Genomic DNA, 17,046 nt, shown 5'->3' on the forward strand with positions numbered 1-17,046 from the left:
CTTGTCCTATCCCTCCAAGCCCTTCTAAGCAGTCTTTCCCCAGCCTTCCTGTAAGTCCCCAAAAGCAGGCAGACACAGGGAGAAGGCACCTGGGGCTGTGCCATGGTGGTTTTTGTAGCCTGATAAAAGGCAGATTAAAAAAAAAAAAAAAAACAACAAAACCAAAAAACCAACCCACAAAACATCCTTTCAATTCTGAATTTCAGAAAAGAAGTGCAATGGCTTCCAGTGCCCCAATGGCACCTGCATCCCAACCAGCAAGCACTGCGACGGCATCAACGACTGCTCCGACGCCTCTGATGAGCAGCACTGTGGTGAGTCCTGGGGCCATGGGGAGCTGGTGAAGCCCTGGCAAGTGAGGGCTGACAGCCTTCATGGTCTGCCAAGCCTGTCTCTGTCTCACTGGGAGAAATGCTCTGCTAGGATAATGGGAAAGCCTTAGTTAGCATTCCTGAGCCCCCTGGGAAATCAGCTGGCCTGCGGATGTCAGCAAAAGGTGCAGTAGGCAGGGCTGTGAGGGTGGGAAGGGTGTGCTGTCAGGAGCTGTATTCAGGGAGGTGACCAAACCCTTTCTGACATCTGTGCCAACCCACATTGCACCCCAGTGTGTTACCTGAGGAGGGCAACTTGTGTAGGGACAGAGCTCAAGCGATTTGTGTTGGGAACTTTCTGTAACTTCCTCAAATCCAGCTGGTGCACTCAAGTCTGTGCAGATCACAGTGACATTCCTGCTGCCAAGGACAGCAGGGGTGCCATCCCCTCTCCTCCTCACCCCCCATCTCTCCAGAACCCCTGTGTACCCGCTACATGGATTTCGTGTGCAAGAACCGGCAGCAGTGCTTGTTCCACTCCATGGTGTGCGATGGCATCATCCAGTGTCGAGATGGATCAGATGAAGATGCCAACTATGCTGGCTGCTGTAAGTGTGATCCTGGGCATCTTGGTGAGAGGAGGGTTGGATGGAGCATGAAACCAGAGGCACAGAGAGGAGAATGCATGTGCCTGGGTATTAGAAAGCTGCCAAATCTCCTAAAAGGTGGCTCTGAGCTGTAGTGCTCTGTTTACAAACCCATGATTGCCTCTGAGAGTTCTGCTTCCTTCCTCCTCAGTGATAAGCTTCCCTCAAACCTTTGCTCTTTTCACTAAATCTCTGATGTCTCCCTGTGCTGCCCTGCAGCCCAGGACCCCGAGTTCCACCGGACCTGTGACCAGTTCAGCTTCCAGTGCCAGAATGGTGTGTGCATCAGCCTGGTGTGGAAGTGCGATGGGATGGATGACTGTGGAGATTACTCTGACGAAGCTAACTGTGGTGAGCAGTACCTCAAGGTCCCTTGTCAGCATAGCTCCAGCCTCCTTTGAATTTCAGGAGCACAGAGCACACTCGTGTGTGTGTGTGTAGCATTCTGCTTGCACATTGCAGGGTGTCTTACATGGAGACCAGTAGCATTTTCCTCGTGCTGCAGGTAGGTTAACTAAAGCACAAGGAACAATCCGATACAGCTGGCACATACTGTGCTTGACTAAGTCATATGTGACCATATTTACTCCACAGATTCCCAGCTTAAAGCAGACAGGCAGTTTGCAGCCAAACTCAATATTTACTGCTGTTCCCTGGGTAGCTGCAGGAGCTGTACCTAGCCAGACGAAGCAGCTCTGTCTTCATTTCAGAGTTGCAGGGTTTGCTTCTCCATTTCTGCCATGCTCTGTCTGAATTTGAATGAATGGTGTTGGACTTGATGATCTCAAAGGTCTTTTCCAACCTGGTTAATTCTGTGATTCTGTAATTTTGCTCTGGTTCTGAGATCATAGGCAGTATCAGGCCATGAAGCACCAAGCACATAGACATAATAATAGTGGTGGGCACAGGCTAGAAAGGGCTGTAAGGAGTGGGGATGCTGAAGATAAGAGGGAAGGACCCTGCCTGTGCTGCTCAGGCAAATAGAGTGATGCTGTCTGGGCTAGCTGTAGCCTACCCTGAGACACTCCCATGCCTCAGCTGTGTTGAAGACTGGTGAGATAACACTGGGGCTCACAGGGCTCTCCTGTCCTTGTCAGAAAACCCGACAGAGGCCCCGAACTGCTCCCGGTACTACCAGTTCCAGTGTGGGAATGGGCACTGCATCCCCAACCGGTGGAAGTGCGACGAGGAGAACGACTGTGGGGACTGGTCTGATGAGAAGGACTGCGAGGGTAAGGGCACAGGGCAGGCTGCTCTGCTCAAGGGAGCCCTAGCCAAGGCTGGGTGGTGCCACACAAAAGGACTGCTCTCAGCATCTGCTGCCTGTTCCAGCCTCTGTGACTCCAGATTCTACCCATGAATGAGCTGTGTGCACTTTCATGCATCTCTTTACTCTGTGTTTTTGGAAATCCTGATTAGGAGCTGTGCAGATAGCACACAGGTGAAAGCATTGGGCCTGTAATGCTTTACCTGCTTCCCACTTCCCTCCGCTGACAGTGACTCTCGTTCTGCTGGGAAGAGCACAGTTGGGAGCAGGTGCAGCAGAGCAGGCCACTCAGATCAGCTCTCAATGTTGTACTTTTAGGTTCTCCAGTTCATCCTATTACTACCTCGACCCCACCAACCTGTTTGCCCAATCACTTCCGTTGCAACAGCGGTGCCTGCATCATGAACAGCTGGGTCTGTGATGGCTACAAGGACTGCACTGATGGCTCTGACGAGGAAGTCTGCCCTACTGCACGTAAGTTTTTTCTCTTCCTCACCCCTTCCCTATTTCTTTGGGATCATGGAATCATAGAATTGTTAGGGTTGGAATCCATGGAATCAAGGATCATCCAGTTCCAACCCCCCTGCCATGGGCAGGGACGCCTCACACTAGATCTGTTTGCTCACAGCCACATCCAGCCTGGCTGCAAAAACCTCCAGGGATGAGGCTTCCACCACCTCCCTGGGCAACCTGTTTCAGTGTCTCAACACCCTCATAGTGAAGAATTTCCTCCTAACATCCAATCTGAATCTATCCATTTCTTTTTTTGTTCCATTCCCCCTAGTCCTATCATTACCTGACAACCTAAAAAGTCCCTCACCAGCTTTTTTGGGGTCACGTCTGCAAGGTCTGTCAGCCTCTCAGTCTCAGAGTGTCCCCAGATTACAGGGCTAAATTACACCGTTGTGTAAAAGCCCTCCTCTCTCCCTTGAGTCAGACCCTCTGCCACCTGCTAGGACACTGCTCCAGCTTCACATGTGGCATGAATTTACTGCTGCAGCAGATCCTTGCTTAAATGTCACATCTCAGACTGTATTGGGTCATGGAGAGCAGGGCAGCAGAGTGGGTTTCCAACCCACGCCTATGCTGAAGGTCAAAGAGGGTTTGTTCTCACTGTGGTCCTTGCTAAGGCTTGTGGAGCTCTGGGCCGGAGGAGGACATCTGCTGCAAACCAGTTGCTTTTCCAGCCCTCTGCAGTCAGGAGAGAGGATGGCTTAGGCTCATCCCAGCAGACGCCATCCACCTGCTGGATGGGAAGAGATTGCCATCTAGTGGAGTTGGGACCTGGGGACAGGTTTTAGTCCTTGCTGGTGGCGGGGGCAGCCTGGCTGTGCCATGGTTGGTTTCCTCACTTGCTGCTGTGCACAGGACCCAACGCCACAGCCACCTCCCCAGCACTGCCGGGACGCTGCAGCAGGTTCGAGTTCGAGTGCCAGCAGCTGCACAAGTGCATCCCCAACTGGAAGCGCTGCGACGGGCTGCGGGACTGCAAGGACGGCACGGACGAGAGGAACTGCCGTAAGCGTGGGCAAGGGAAAGCATGTGCTGGGCTCCTTCCTTTTGGAAGCCGTTTGTGATGACAGGGGAGACACTGAAGAGTTTCACTGCTGGTGAAACCCTTGCAGTAAGTGCAGCATTACAGTAAAACAGAAACACAAAGCCCCAACAATCGGTGCCATTCCCATCAGAAGTCCGTTTGTTGTTTTCTGTGGGATAAGCTCCAGGTTCTTCTGATGCCACCACACCAGAGGATGCACCCAGAACTAGACAGCCCTATCACTGACATGCTCTGCCTGAGTTCCATCCCCGTCATGGAGCTACCAAGGCATCTTCTGAAGTAGCACTGGCACTGCTAGCAGCCCAGTGCTGGTGAGGGAACTTTCCTGCCTTGAGCTCTAAAGCCATTCTCCCATTTCTGACACTTCAGCTACGCACAGCACCCTGTCATGCCCTAATGGTTATAAATGTGAGGATGGAGAGGCCTGCATCCTGCTGACAGAGCGTTGTGATGGATACCTGGACTGCTCGGACAGCAGTGATGAGAGTAACTGTACTGGTAAGCAGCAGCCCTCTCCCATTTCTCATGCCCTGATTTGTGTGATTAGCACACAGACGTGCTGTCCTGAGTACATGACCTTTCATTCACAACATCCTAGATGTATCTGCCTCTGTTCAGTTGTCCAAGGTACCTCCTCACCCATGTGTAATCAGCTGGGACAAGCTTCCCTAACACACTAACAATTTGTCTCCGTGCAGCCTCAGACACATCAAAACAACAGGAGCAAAAATGTCTCATTTTCTGTGGCCCACGAGTGAAGTAACAACCTCCAGCTCTGCTCGCCTTTGCAAGGTGACCCTGGGAGCCATAGCACGTGTCGTGCTGCCATCCCTGGCCCTCCCACACTGGCCTTTGGAGGCTGGCAGGAGGCAGGCAGCAGCCCGCCCTGGGCAGATAACAGCAATCAATCACTGCCTCTGGCCAGCCACGAGGTTCAGCCGTGTGCCTGCTGAACTGCTTGGGGGTTTGAGCATCAATCAGGGTGTAGTTCTTTAATTAAGTATTGATTGGGACAAGCTAGCAGGTTCAGGGAAGGGGGAAGGAGCTGCCAAGATTCACAGCTCAGCTGCTAAGCCAAGGGGAAACCATCTCATTTCCCTTGGACAGCTTGTTCTGCCGTGCCAGTCCATGGACCTGTGTGCCTGCTGGGTTTCATTTTCCAGTTGGGTAGGGAAAGTGAAGCAGCAGCAGTTTGGCTTCACTCCACTTGGTTTCTGTACAGCGCTGGGAATGAAGCTGACCACCTTTGCAGGGCCAGGCCACAGCACTTGGATGTGGGCTCCGACATGCAATCCCCAAAGGAAGAGAGCAAGGCATGCTCTAGCAGGAACAGGGCATGGATTTGAGCCATTTCAAGTAAACACCTCCAGTCCCCCTCACTGCCAGTGCTGGACTTCATGGTGTGTTGTCCCCTAAACGCCTTCCCCAAGGTCAGATGGCAGATTCAGCTGCAGAGCTCATGTCAAGGCAATCCCCAGACTGCTGCTTAATTACCAGCTTTTGCCTGGATCCTTCTGCTGCACACAAGATGCGATAAGGAAAACTGCAAAAAGGCCCTGAGTGGCTTACAGTGCAGCACAGATTCAGTGCAAAAAATAGAAGAGTGACTTGGTTTGCACTGATCAGCCTTCATTAATGCACTTCCAAAATGATGTTTAAAAGTATTCCATCAGCAGCCACACTTTATCTTTCTGTAAGGGAAAGGGCTTGCTTGCAGGATGAGGAATAAAGACAATCAAGACATTCTAGGGAGAACCAAGAGCACCAGGGCTCCAAACTGCCTTCTGATGAGCCTGCTCTTCTACACCCACCTACATTACACATCTGATTTGAATGGTTCACATACTCCAGTCATACTTTCTACCTCTACAGGTTGTTTGTGCCATGAGCATAGCTTCTGTTTCTGTTCTGGGCAAAGGGTTTGTTTCTTTCCAGTAGAATAACTTTCCCCATTGCCTGCTTAGATGACACCATCGTGTACAAAGTCCAGAACCTCCAGTGGACTGCTGATTTCTCTGGTGATGTCACTCTGACATGGGCTCGCCCAAAAAGAATGTCTTCAACCTCCTGTGTCTACAATGTCTATTACAGGTACCCTGTACATGTCTATTGCATGACCCATTGCTTATTTGTATCAAGCAAAGGGTAGGAAGGGCACAAGCACAGGCATCAGTGTGCCTGCATTTATAGCAAAGCACCATACAGAGCCAGGCCTGAAAGACTGAGAGCTGTACAACCCAGTTCTGCTTGGAAAAATCTCCTAGTGCTTGGTAAAATGGAGATCCAAAATAGCTGTAACTAGGGGGCATTTGTGAAAAGCTTTGTTTGTTTCCTCCCTGGTTGTTTACTCAGTCAGTAATGTGGCTATATTTGGGGTATTTTTCCACTCGGGTCTTCTCTTTGTGGGATGGCTAACAATGAGAACAAAGTCAAGAAGAAATTAGAGCACAGCAGTTACAGAAAACCTCAGAGGACAGTCACTAAGCTATGTTTAGTTCAGGCTGTCAAAGAGCATCTTTTCAAGCCCTTGGTGTGGCTTTACTGAAAACTGAGCAGCAAGCTCTTAACATGCAGTAGATGGTTTCACCTCCTGACTGGAGGGCTGGGACTCTCCCATGCAGGTTGGTCGGTGAAAGCATTTGGAAGGTGTTGGAAACCCACAGCAACAAAACCAACAGCATTTTGAAAGTCCTCAAGCCTGACTCCACCTATCAGGTGAAAGTCCAAGTGCAGTGCCTCAGCAGAATCTACAACACCAATGACTTCATCACCCTGCGGACACCCGAAGGACGTAAGCAGACCTGCACAGTCCTATCAGTCACCTAATGCACTCCACTCCAGCTCAGAAAGTAGATCCCTGTTATGAACAAAAGGAGTCTTTCCACAGGCCTGGGAATTGTGACTGTGAAAAAGGGCTGGGGGCTCCCTGCCTAAAGTCAGTCTGCACTGAGTCATCAATCTGCCCTCTTCCTTGCCCCTGACTTAGTGGTTTAATATCACTGGGAAGTTCATCTCTTCTTACAGTGCAGTGAGGATCCCGTGGGGCTGTCAGTACTGCATGCTAGGAGCAAGATCTTTCTAGCTACGGAGTGGAAGTCAGGCTCAGAAAGGGGTGCAACATAAAGCAAAGAGCTTAGTGAAATTCCAGCTTCACATCATGAAGAGATTCCCATTTCAGGGAAGAAAGGAACTTGGGACACAACTGCAGGAGTGAGACATCTCCCATGAGCCAGATTACCTGGCCATTCCCTCACTGTCCCTACCTTTCAGGGAGACCCTGCTTCCCCTGTGTGATCCAGACACACACATATGACTAACATCTCTGTTTCTCTTCCTAGTACCAGATGCTCCCCTTAACCTTCAGCTGTCCCTGAAGAAAGAAGCTGAAGGAGTGGTGATGGGCTGCTGGAGTCCCCCCATGAATGCCCACGGCCTCATACGGGAATTTATTGTGAGTCCTGCTGCCCAGTTGGGACTGGTCCAGGTTGGTGGTGGGACAGGGAAGGCTGCAGCACAGACTGGTCTGGCTGAACACAGCTCTCTCTGCATAGGGGTGCAGGCCACAAACAGGGCATTTTGTGTACAGGAAATCTGCTGAGAGCATTGAGAAAGTTGGGAGAAGAAACACTGTAGGGCTGTTGGTAGTGATGTGGCCCTCAAGCTCATAATTTCATTTGTCTTTCTAAGCTTTCACACTTCTTTCTACTGACATTTTGACATGGAGACACCTGTAAGCTTGTTGACTGTGGAGCTTTCATTCCTCGTTTTGGTGCTCCTAGGTGGAATACAGCAGGAGTGGCTCCAAGGAGTGGTCATCCCTTAGAACCACCAGGAACTACACCGAGATCGAGAACTTGCAGGTCAACACCCTGTACACAGTTAGGGTGAGTATTTTCAGAGCTGTGTCTGTGCATGCTCCCATCACTGTTCACTAATTGATATAAGCCCTGCACTGTCAAGTACTTGCTAAGAAATTATGTTGTTAAAATCCTGCCCTTTACTGGCAACCCACAACGGGGGCTTGGCATTTGCTCTGCTAACATACATGGTTTCGAGGCTTTGAATTAAGGCCCTTGATTTGCTCCTTCTCCCAGAAGGCCAGGCTGTATTAAGAAATCTGCACTGCTAATTGCCCAGTCCAATGTCACTGCAATTGCACTGGATCTAGGCCAGAGATAAATTTGGTCCTTACTGTGGCACTGGGAAAAGAAGCAGATCTGCCTGTGGGGAATGTATGCATATGGGAGAGGCTGGGTAATTATAGACAGAAGTAATAAGAACAGGAAATGAAAGACTGTACAGTGAGCCCTGGGAAGTATATGCTGTGCCATTGTCCATCCTCCCTGTGCTGCATGAGCATGGGTTCTTGGGGGAGGAGGGATAGCAGTCCCCCACTCCCCAGGAATCACTGTTATTCTCACAGTCAGTTGGAGCAAGTCCTTCTTTCCATGGTATTCCTTCCTGTACTAATCCCCTCCTGATTAAATCTTTAGAACTGGATTCAGTGCATGGGCTTCACTGGCATGGTTCTTACCTATGCTATGGCAAATAGGGTCCAAAGCTCCTTATCTTGATGGACCCCTCATAAAGATCTCATGAGAGAGCAGTTATCTGCAAAGAGGACACACCACCCTCCTCTTAGGTTCCTTTAATTGACTTAAAGTAGTCTGCTTTATCTCTGTAATAAGCATTTTATTGCCAAGTAATTAAGCTATTGTTTGCTTCAAAGTCCTTTTCCCAAGAGCTCTGCCACATCCATAACCTTGCTCTAACCTCCTTCTCTCTGTTTGCATTATACAATGTTGGCTCATGTTAACCAACCTTCTTCTTTGAAAAGGTTGCTGCGGTAACTAGTCGAGGAGTGGGAAATTGGAGTGATTCCAAATCCATAACCACCATAAAAGGCAAAGGTAAATCTTGCTGTTTCAGTCAACTTGAACAACAGAGCAAAAAGGCAGAATATGTGCCTGAAGTGTTAGCTTCAGCATGCATAACCACCTCCTTGTCCTTTATTCTTCCCTGCTGAGCATTTTACACAATTTAACACCTTGGCTGGACTGTTTCGCTTAACTTGGGCTACCTCAAGGCTCAGTGGCAAGTCTGAATGGGTCTCTGACTCTTCCTCTGAGCTCTGCAGCACATTGGGTGGATGTACTGCCCTGGAAATGGGCAAGAATCCTGTTCAGAATGTGTCCCTTTCTCCTAGACTGCAGGTGGACTCCTTCTGACTCATGTAGGCTAGATCCCACCTTCAAGTAGGCAAGATGTGCTACCATTAACTTCTTTGCTGTCTCTGGCTGAAAGGCTGCTTCTTCATTCTTCTCCCTCTGTGATTCTCCCATCCCAATGATGGTTTCTGCATCTCATGTAGGTTAAAACACTACAAGACCATTCTAGCTCCCAGCTACTATCATAGTATTACAGTCTGATAGTAGATAAATTCAAACAACACAGTAATTAGTTTCTTTCCAGACTATTTCTGGAAAAGCCATTTGAAGTCATTTATATTTATGCCAAGTTTTTCTTCCAAACTTGTGTTCTGATGTCAAAATAGTCTGCTAGATAAAAGGGCATCCTCCCTGTGGTGAATGAAAGAAAACACCATGCTACCAGAATTGCAGGATTCAGATAATAGGAAGTACAAGAGTACCCCATGCTCAGAAAAACAGAAGTAGAAAGAGCCATCATAACTTTCCCCTCATGTTTTGCATGAGCATTTGGCAGCTAGCCCCACCAAGAGCTTCTGACCTCCTTCACCAGTTCATCAGAAGGCCAGAAGCTGTTAACTGGGGTGTGGGCTTGTCCCACTGAGTTCAGAAGTAAAATACCTGTTCCCTAACCTCTCTGCTTCCAGCCTGTGCGTAGCAAGGCACAGATAAGGCAGGTTTTGGGTGGTTGACTGAAAAATGATGGAGGTACAGAGGCATGTCAGTGCCTTCTCTGAGGGATGTGGAGACAGGCAAGGTTGGGGCTGGAAGGATGGATTATTCCTGGTCTGAGAGATGGTTGCCATAATGAAAGCCTGTTCATCTGTCCCCTCTGACTAAATATTTCTCTGTGCTGCACTAACAACTACTTTTCTTTTTCCTTCCAGTCATTCCTCCCCCTGTCATACACATTGAGAGATACAGCGAGGACTCCATAAGTTTCAGCCTAAAAATGACTACTAATATCAAGGTAACAGTTTTACCTTTACTCCTGGCATTAAAACACATTTAAAAAGCAGGCTTGCATTGGGTAAATGGTTAATACTGGGTGGGATAACCTGTCACCTATTTAAGTATTGCAATTACTTCTTGAAACTACTTAATTCCTGCCAAATCATTTATTACTCATAAACCACCCCAGCTCTCTTAATTAGGATGGAAAACACAATGCCAAGGCTTTCAGCAGTGACTCTTTCCATGCATTCAAAACCAGCTGAACTGAGAGTTTGCATTGTGGTGCCCTTGCTGCTTGACAGGTCAGCGGTTACGTTGTGAACATCTACTGGACATTTGATACACACAGGCAGGAAAAAAGGACTCTGATCATAGAAGGAGAAAAGTCCATCCAAAAAGGTAAATTCTGTGCTAAGTGTCAAATTCTGCTCTAAGTCAGCCCCAAACAGAAGGGTTTATGGAAGGCCATAGGATATTTTTTTTCCTCCTCTTTCTCTGAAACTGGTAGTTTCTGTTTAGGAAAGAGTAAATCTTGAGAGGACAAACCAGCAAATCCTTGGCCTCTCTTCTTAGAACCTGGAGATTTCAAGAGGATTTGGGTTTTATCCCCCAGAGCTGCAGTAGCCTTTTTTCATCACACAGGATTTTGTTTGTGGTTCCTTATCTACTCTGCAAAAGGTCAACAGTTTCTTGGGCTTGTATGCAGAACATGTCCCTATTAATCAGATTACTTTCTTGTTTGGAAAAATCACTAGTGTGCACAGTCTAGATACAGGAAGGTGTCCTGGCACAGGAGAGCACAGGCTAGGTTAGATAGCAGAATGCTTCTGTATGAAGGAAATTACTCAAAATGAAACCAAACACAAACCAAGAGAGGCAGGCTCCTATCTAGGATTGCTTGATGCTGCTGACCATTTTGTAGTGCTCTCACCCTGCCTTGGCAGGACTTCGCCTCATCTAATAGTGCACGTTTCTCTTCTTGCTCAGTGACAAATTTGACAGCACACACCCCCTATGAAATTTCTGCTTGGGCTAAGACAGAGCTGGGTGACAGCCCTCTGTCTTTTGCACATGTGGTGACCAGTGGGACAAGACCTGCATCACCAAGTCTCAAAGCCAAGGCCGTCAACCAGACCGCGGTGGAATGCAGCTGGACGGGACCGAGGAATGTCGTAAGGCACCAACTCTCTGTTCTCAGCAGCTAGGATGGGGTCTAGCTCTGAGCCTCTAAACACAAGGAAAGTCTTAAATCAGGATTATTTGTAGGGATTTAACTGAGAGGCCCTGAAAATGTTATGCTCAAAAAAGAAAGGAAAGCAGCTACTGCCCCTTAAATAGAAGCAAGGAAAACCTTCTCATTGTCTATTTGTTTTAGCCTGTGCTCCAGTGGCTGAAATACAGAGAGCATGATGCTCTGGTGGTCTTTCAGCTGACTGCTGTGTTGCCAGAGCTTAGCCCAGGACTTTAGGGTGGGGAGAGCAGCAGTGAGTGGGTAGAGTGAACCTGAACTTGGGCAGGAGAGAGTGCCCACAGGAGAAAGGGTCTTTGTGTCCTGTCCCCATAACACGACAGCCAGTGAAGGTTTAGGTGGATGCTCTGGGCTGTGCCAAACTCTGCATTGTCCCTGTTTTGCTCTTCCTCCATAGGTCTATGGCATCTTCTATGCAACATCCTTCCTAGAGCTGTACAGGAGCCCTCACAACGCCACCACGACCTCCCACAACATCACTGTGCTCGTGCAGAGGGACGAGCAGTACCTGTTTCTGGTAGGTTCCTTTTCCCTTTCCCCTGCTACGTGCACTGTGGGCCCTAGTTTGGTACTGAAGGGTGCAGGCACAGGCTTAACTGCTGTGTCATCCCTTCAAGGTCCGTGTGATGTCTCCCTACCAAGGGCCACCGTCTGACTACGTTGTGGTGAAGATGATCCCTGACAACCGCCTTCCCCCTCGGCACCTCCACTCGGTGCACACCGGAAAGACATTCGCCGTCGTTAAGTGGGAATCGCCCTACGACTCACCTGACCAGGACATGGTAATACCTCACAGTGCCTTCCCCTGCCCCTCTGCATGCAAAACCCTGGCCCCAAGATAGAGCCCTTGCCTGCTGCTGATGGAGAACGGAGCCTGGGATCGAGTCTGCTCTCCATCTAAACAGTCGTCCTCCAGATACTGACACCTCTGAGCCTTGCGTTTCCTCTTCCATTAGTTCAGGCCTGTAATGTTCAGACTGTGTTTAAAAAGAGTCAAGGTCTGGGACATCTGTTGCTGGCTGAGCCTGGAAGCAAACTTGGGCATGTGCTAAAATGCTTTTCTGGGCTTTGGCTTTGCCCTGGAGTCCGAGCTGGCCAGTGCCAACAGGACAGGCGTTGGGCCAGCTGGGCTGCAGGCTCTGCCTCCCTCTCCAGCCGTGCCCATGCAGCCCCAACAAAGCTGGGTTCTGTTTTCTGGCGCACTGGCGTTCAGTCAGGTCTCGCTCCATTGAAGGAGAGTCATTTTCTCAGCAAGCATTCTGCTTCTAGCCTGGTCCAGAGACTTTAATGGCAAAAATTTAAAGGTATAAATCTTCCCAGCAAAACTGGAAACTTTGACAGGGCAGGAGTTTGCATTGCATCCTTGTGATTCATTGAGAAACACAACCTGAGTGATTTCCCTCCTGCCCTCGTCTGTTCCAGTAACTGCATTTGCTGTATCTGTAAATACTGATCTCGGGCAGGGATCCAGCTGGGCTTGAATTCTTACTTCCCAGGCTTTCTGCAGAGTGCAGGCATGGTTTAACTCCAGTTTTGTTCCCTCACATCTCATGCCCTGCCATTGTATGAGATTACTAGCACGAGTCTGCAGGAAGGTCAGGGCTTTCACTCTGTGCCTTTCCTTCCCCCCTCCAGTTATATGCTGTTGCAGTTAAAGATTTAGTAAGAAAAACAGATAAAATCTACAAAGTGAAAACCCGGAACAGCACAGTGGAGTACACCATTAAGAAACTGGAACCGGGAGGCAAATACCATGTGATTGTTCAGCTGGGAAATATGAGCAAAGAATCCAGCATGAAGATCAACACAGGTAAAGGAAGCAGGACTGTGAGGTGGGTGCTGGGGCCGGTCCTTGCAGCAGTGTCCACTAGAGGGAATCCAGCATCCGTCCAACACACCTCGCATCCCACCCCTCTGCTGGCTGGAGGCTGCTGTAGTATTTCTGCATTGCTTAGTCCTCTCCCACAGCCAAAGCCAATTTCTGAGAGGCCTCCCTGCAGGTCCCTGGGAAGGCAATTAAACCCCCAAAGAGCAGCAGCGGAGAGGAAACCTCTCAAATGATAGCTGGGGAGTTTTTCTCCTGCCTAGATGGAGATGAGTAAGACACCTGGTTGGCTGGCTGTGTAGTCACACCATGAAGGACCATTATGCTCCTACTATAAAAACCCACTGAAAAACTCCTACCAGCTCCATGACACAATATCCTCTCCTCCAGTACAGCCCTGCCCTAAGTAGAGTACTGTGCTGATGACTCAAAAAGTGCTGTTTCAGAAGTGCCCCCATTGCATAAGAAGAGTGCCACCATTGTTCAAAACCTGCCCTTTTTGTCCTTGTTTGCAGTTCCACTGTCTGCACCAGATGCCTTAAAAATCATAACAGAAAATGACCACATTCTGCTTTTTTGGAAGAGTTTGGCATTAAAAGAAAGTAATTTCAATGAAAGCCGGGTAAGTTGTGCTCCCTGCCCCATCCCTACAGGCAGTGGTTCAGGCTGCAAGGTCACTGTAAGGCTCCTTTCACAGACACCTTCAAACACACCGAGTACACTCTGCTCCCCTATGTGTCCTTGAGCAGCCCTCTGTGTAGAGCTCACTTCAATTCCTGTCACACCTAAGGCACTAAAGCTAACAGATCCAATCGGTCACCTGTTAGGAACACAATTATCCTCCAGGAAAAGGTCAACTGTCACACATGTGAAAGGCTGGGGAATGGGACACTGCACTGCTGTGCTGGGAAGCACATAAATAGCATCTGAGAATTGTCATTGTTTAGACTTTGATAGAAAATGTGAGATATGTTCTCTCTCAGGGCCTGGGCAGGTAGCAAACTCTCCCCAGAAAGCCATCACTGGTACTGGACTCTGTGCTCTTAGTGGTCATGGGTGGATGCTAGGAACAGAGTCAACCAGACAGGCCAAAATCTTCTCTCTGAACTGGCCAAGGGAAATGCATGTTCACAGGGATGCCTGCAAGAGGCTTCATACTGCTTTCTCCTGGCTGATAGCCCAACACATCACCAGACCTACATGCAGGAGGAGAAACAAGTTTCAAAGCCCTGTCAGAAGAATCAAACCTGACCTCTGCAGCTGAGTGATTTGGGGGTTGTGTCTTTGTTTTCACAACTCTCAGGGCTACGAGATTCACATGTTTGACAGCTTGATGAACATCACAGCTTATCTTGGGAACACCACAGAAAACTTCTTCAAAGTTTCCAACCTGAAGATAGGTCACAACTACTCATTCACTGTTCAGGCCAGGTGCCTGTACAGCGGGCAGATGTGTGGTGAGCCAGCCACGCTTCTCTATGATGAACTAGGAACTGGTAAGTCCCTGGCATTTTCCCCCATCTTCCTTATCAGAAGCTAATGAAAGCCTCACAAACTCACTACAGAAATATGCTGTTGGTTGCAAATAGCACTTACGGAATCACAGAATTGTTTTGGTTGGAAAAGACCTCTAAGATCATCCAGTCCAACCATTGACCTAACACCACCGTGGCCATTAAACCATGTCCCAGAGTGCTATGACCACATGTTTCTTGACTCCACCACCTCCCTGAGCAGCCTGTTCCAATCCCTGACCACTCTTGCAAAAAATTTTTCCTAATATCCAACCTAACCCTCCCCTGGCACAATTCCAGGCTGTTTTCTCTCATCCCATCACCTGGTACTAGGCAGAAGAGACCAATCCCCACCTCACTCCAACCTCATTTTAGGGAGTTGTAGAGAGCAGTGAGGTCTCCCCTCAGCCTCCACTTCTCCAGACTAACCCACCCCAGTTCCCTCAGCTGCTCCTCACCAGTCCTTTTCTCCAGACCCTTCACCAGTTTTGTTGCCCTTCTCTGGACACCTTCAGCACCTCGATGTCCTTCTTATAGTGTGGAGCCCAAAACTGAGCCCAGTATTTGAAGTGTGGCCTCCCCAGTGCTGAATACACTTCCTTCCCTCCCTCCTCTTAGGAGAAGACTCCTCTGCAGCAAGAAGTGGTAGATCTACAGACGTTGCTGCCATCGTGGTGCCAGTGCTGTTCCTGCTGCTGGTGACCCTGGGGATTGGCTTCGTGCTGCTGTACATGAGGCACAGGCGGCTGCAGAACAGCTTCACTGCCTTTGCCAACAGCCACTACAGCTCCCGCCTGGGCTCGGCCATATTCTCCTCAGGAGATGACTTAGGTGAGTGAGTGACCCTTGGTCTCATGCAGGACAGTCTTAAGGATGTGAAATCAGCACAAGACCTAACTTCTCTATCATGCTTTTGGCCGTGTTGGTGAGATACTGGAAAGAGGTTGCCCAGGGAGATCCTGGATGCCCCCTTCCTGGAGGTGTTCATGGTCAGGTTGGATGACACCTTGGGCAACCTGTTCTAATGGAGGTGTCCCTGCCCATGGTGGGGGGGTTGGAACTGCATGATCTTTAAGATCCCTTTCAACCCAAACCATTCTGTGAATCTATATTTGGCATTGAAATCTCTACTGATTTCATCCTGTCTGAAGCTAACCAAGCTGGCCCAGGCTATGTTTTTAGCAGCTTCCCTTAACCCCCTGCCTCTGATGCAAATGAGTCAAAACCTGCATGTGACAGAACAACCAGGCAGGAGCAAGGCTGCAGCAGAGTGGCCTGGAGGGTGGTTATCACAGAATCACAGAATCAATAAGGTTGGAAAAGACCTCAAGGATCATCAAGTCCAACCTGTCATCCAAGACCTCATGACTGCTAAACCATGTCACCAAGTGCCACATCCAGTCCCCTCTTGAACACCTCCAGGGATGGTGACTCCACCACCTCCCTGGGCAGTACATTCCAACAGCTAACAACTGTCTCCGTGAAGAATTTTCTCCTCACCTCCAGCCTAAACCTCCCCTGGTGCAGCTTGAGACTCTCCCCTCTTGTTCTGGTGCTGGTTGCCTGGGAGAAGAGACCAACCCTCACCTGGCTACAACCTCCCTTCAGGTAGTTGTGGACAGCAATGAGGTCACTCCTGAGCCTCCTCTTCTCCAGGCTAAACACCCCCAGCTCCCTCAGCCTCTCCTCACACGGCTGTGCTCCAGACCTCTCCCCAGCCTCGTTGCCCTTCTCTGGACACCTCCAAGTATCTCAATGTCCTTCTTAAACTGAGGGGCCCAGAACTGGACGCAGTATCCGAGGTGCAGCCTAACCAGTGCTGAGCACAGGGGCACAACGACTGCCCTGCTCCTGCTGGCCACACTATTCTTGATGCAGGCCAGGATGCCATTGGCCTTCTTGGCCACCTGGGCACACTGCTGGCTCATGTTCAGGCGGCTGTCAACCAGTACCCCCAGGTCCCTTTCTGCCTGGCTGCTCTCCAGCCACTCTGACCCCAGCCTGTAGCTCTGCATGGGGTTGTTGTGGCCGAAGTGCAGCACCCGGCACTTGGATTTGTTGAATGCCATCCTGTTGGACTCTGCCCATCTGTCCAGCCTGTCAAGGTCCCTCTGCAGAGCCCTTCTACCCTCTAACCGATCAACACCTGCTCCCAACTTGGTGTTTTGTGGCCAGCTTGGTGTAGTCCTCCCCCCAGGAAACACTGAGGGCAGCATAACAGCGCTCTGGGTTTGTTTTTTCAGGAGATGAGGACGATGAAGCCCCCATGATCACTGGATTTTCAGACGATGTTCCCATGGTCATCGCGTGAAGCGTTCTGTCTGACTGTAACACAAAAAAGAAAAAAAGAAAAAGACAAACTAAACCAAATGGTGTAAAGATTTTATTTGATAAAAATAGTGGATGGTTTATTTTAAAAATGCACTTTTGAGTTGCAATATGTTATTTTTATATGGGCCAAAAAAAAAAAAACCAAACCAAACCCCAAACAAACAAACAAAAAAAATTAATGAA

At 49.2% G+C, this 17,046-nt stretch overlaps 1 protein-coding gene across 1 annotated transcript in view; it reads left to right on the forward strand.

Moving 5' to 3' along the window:
- Positions 1-16,843, forward strand: part of SORL1 (sortilin related receptor 1) — a 40,609-nt gene extending 23,766 nt beyond the window's left edge. Inside the window, exons 26-47 of the mRNA XM_054395598.1 lie at positions 207-314; positions 788-919; positions 1,178-1,309; positions 2,056-2,190; positions 2,544-2,699; positions 3,594-3,743; positions 4,153-4,281; positions 5,748-5,874; positions 6,405-6,574; positions 7,122-7,234; positions 7,563-7,667; positions 8,621-8,693; positions 9,878-9,960; positions 10,247-10,343; positions 10,932-11,116; positions 11,591-11,710; positions 11,811-11,975; positions 12,829-13,003; positions 13,534-13,640; positions 14,322-14,514; positions 15,151-15,363; positions 16,776-16,843. Of these exons, the coding sequence (XP_054251573.1) occupies positions 207-314; positions 788-919; positions 1,178-1,309; positions 2,056-2,190; positions 2,544-2,699; positions 3,594-3,743; positions 4,153-4,281; positions 5,748-5,874; positions 6,405-6,574; positions 7,122-7,234; positions 7,563-7,667; positions 8,621-8,693; positions 9,878-9,960; positions 10,247-10,343; positions 10,932-11,116; positions 11,591-11,710; positions 11,811-11,975; positions 12,829-13,003; positions 13,534-13,640; positions 14,322-14,514; positions 15,151-15,363; positions 16,776-16,843 (2,936 nt within the window). The remainder of the gene's footprint in view (positions 1-206; positions 315-787; positions 920-1,177; positions 1,310-2,055; positions 2,191-2,543; positions 2,700-3,593; positions 3,744-4,152; positions 4,282-5,747; positions 5,875-6,404; positions 6,575-7,121; positions 7,235-7,562; positions 7,668-8,620; positions 8,694-9,877; positions 9,961-10,246; positions 10,344-10,931; positions 11,117-11,590; positions 11,711-11,810; positions 11,976-12,828; positions 13,004-13,533; positions 13,641-14,321; positions 14,515-15,150; positions 15,364-16,775) is intronic.
- The last annotated feature ends 203 nt before the right edge of the window (positions 16,844-17,046 follow it).

The sequence above is a fragment of the Indicator indicator genome, chromosome 34 (assembly GCF_027791375.1).
Source record: "Indicator indicator isolate 239-I01 chromosome 34, UM_Iind_1.1, whole genome shotgun sequence".
NCBI classification, from domain to species: Eukaryota; Metazoa; Chordata; class Aves; order Piciformes; family Indicatoridae; genus Indicator; species Indicator indicator.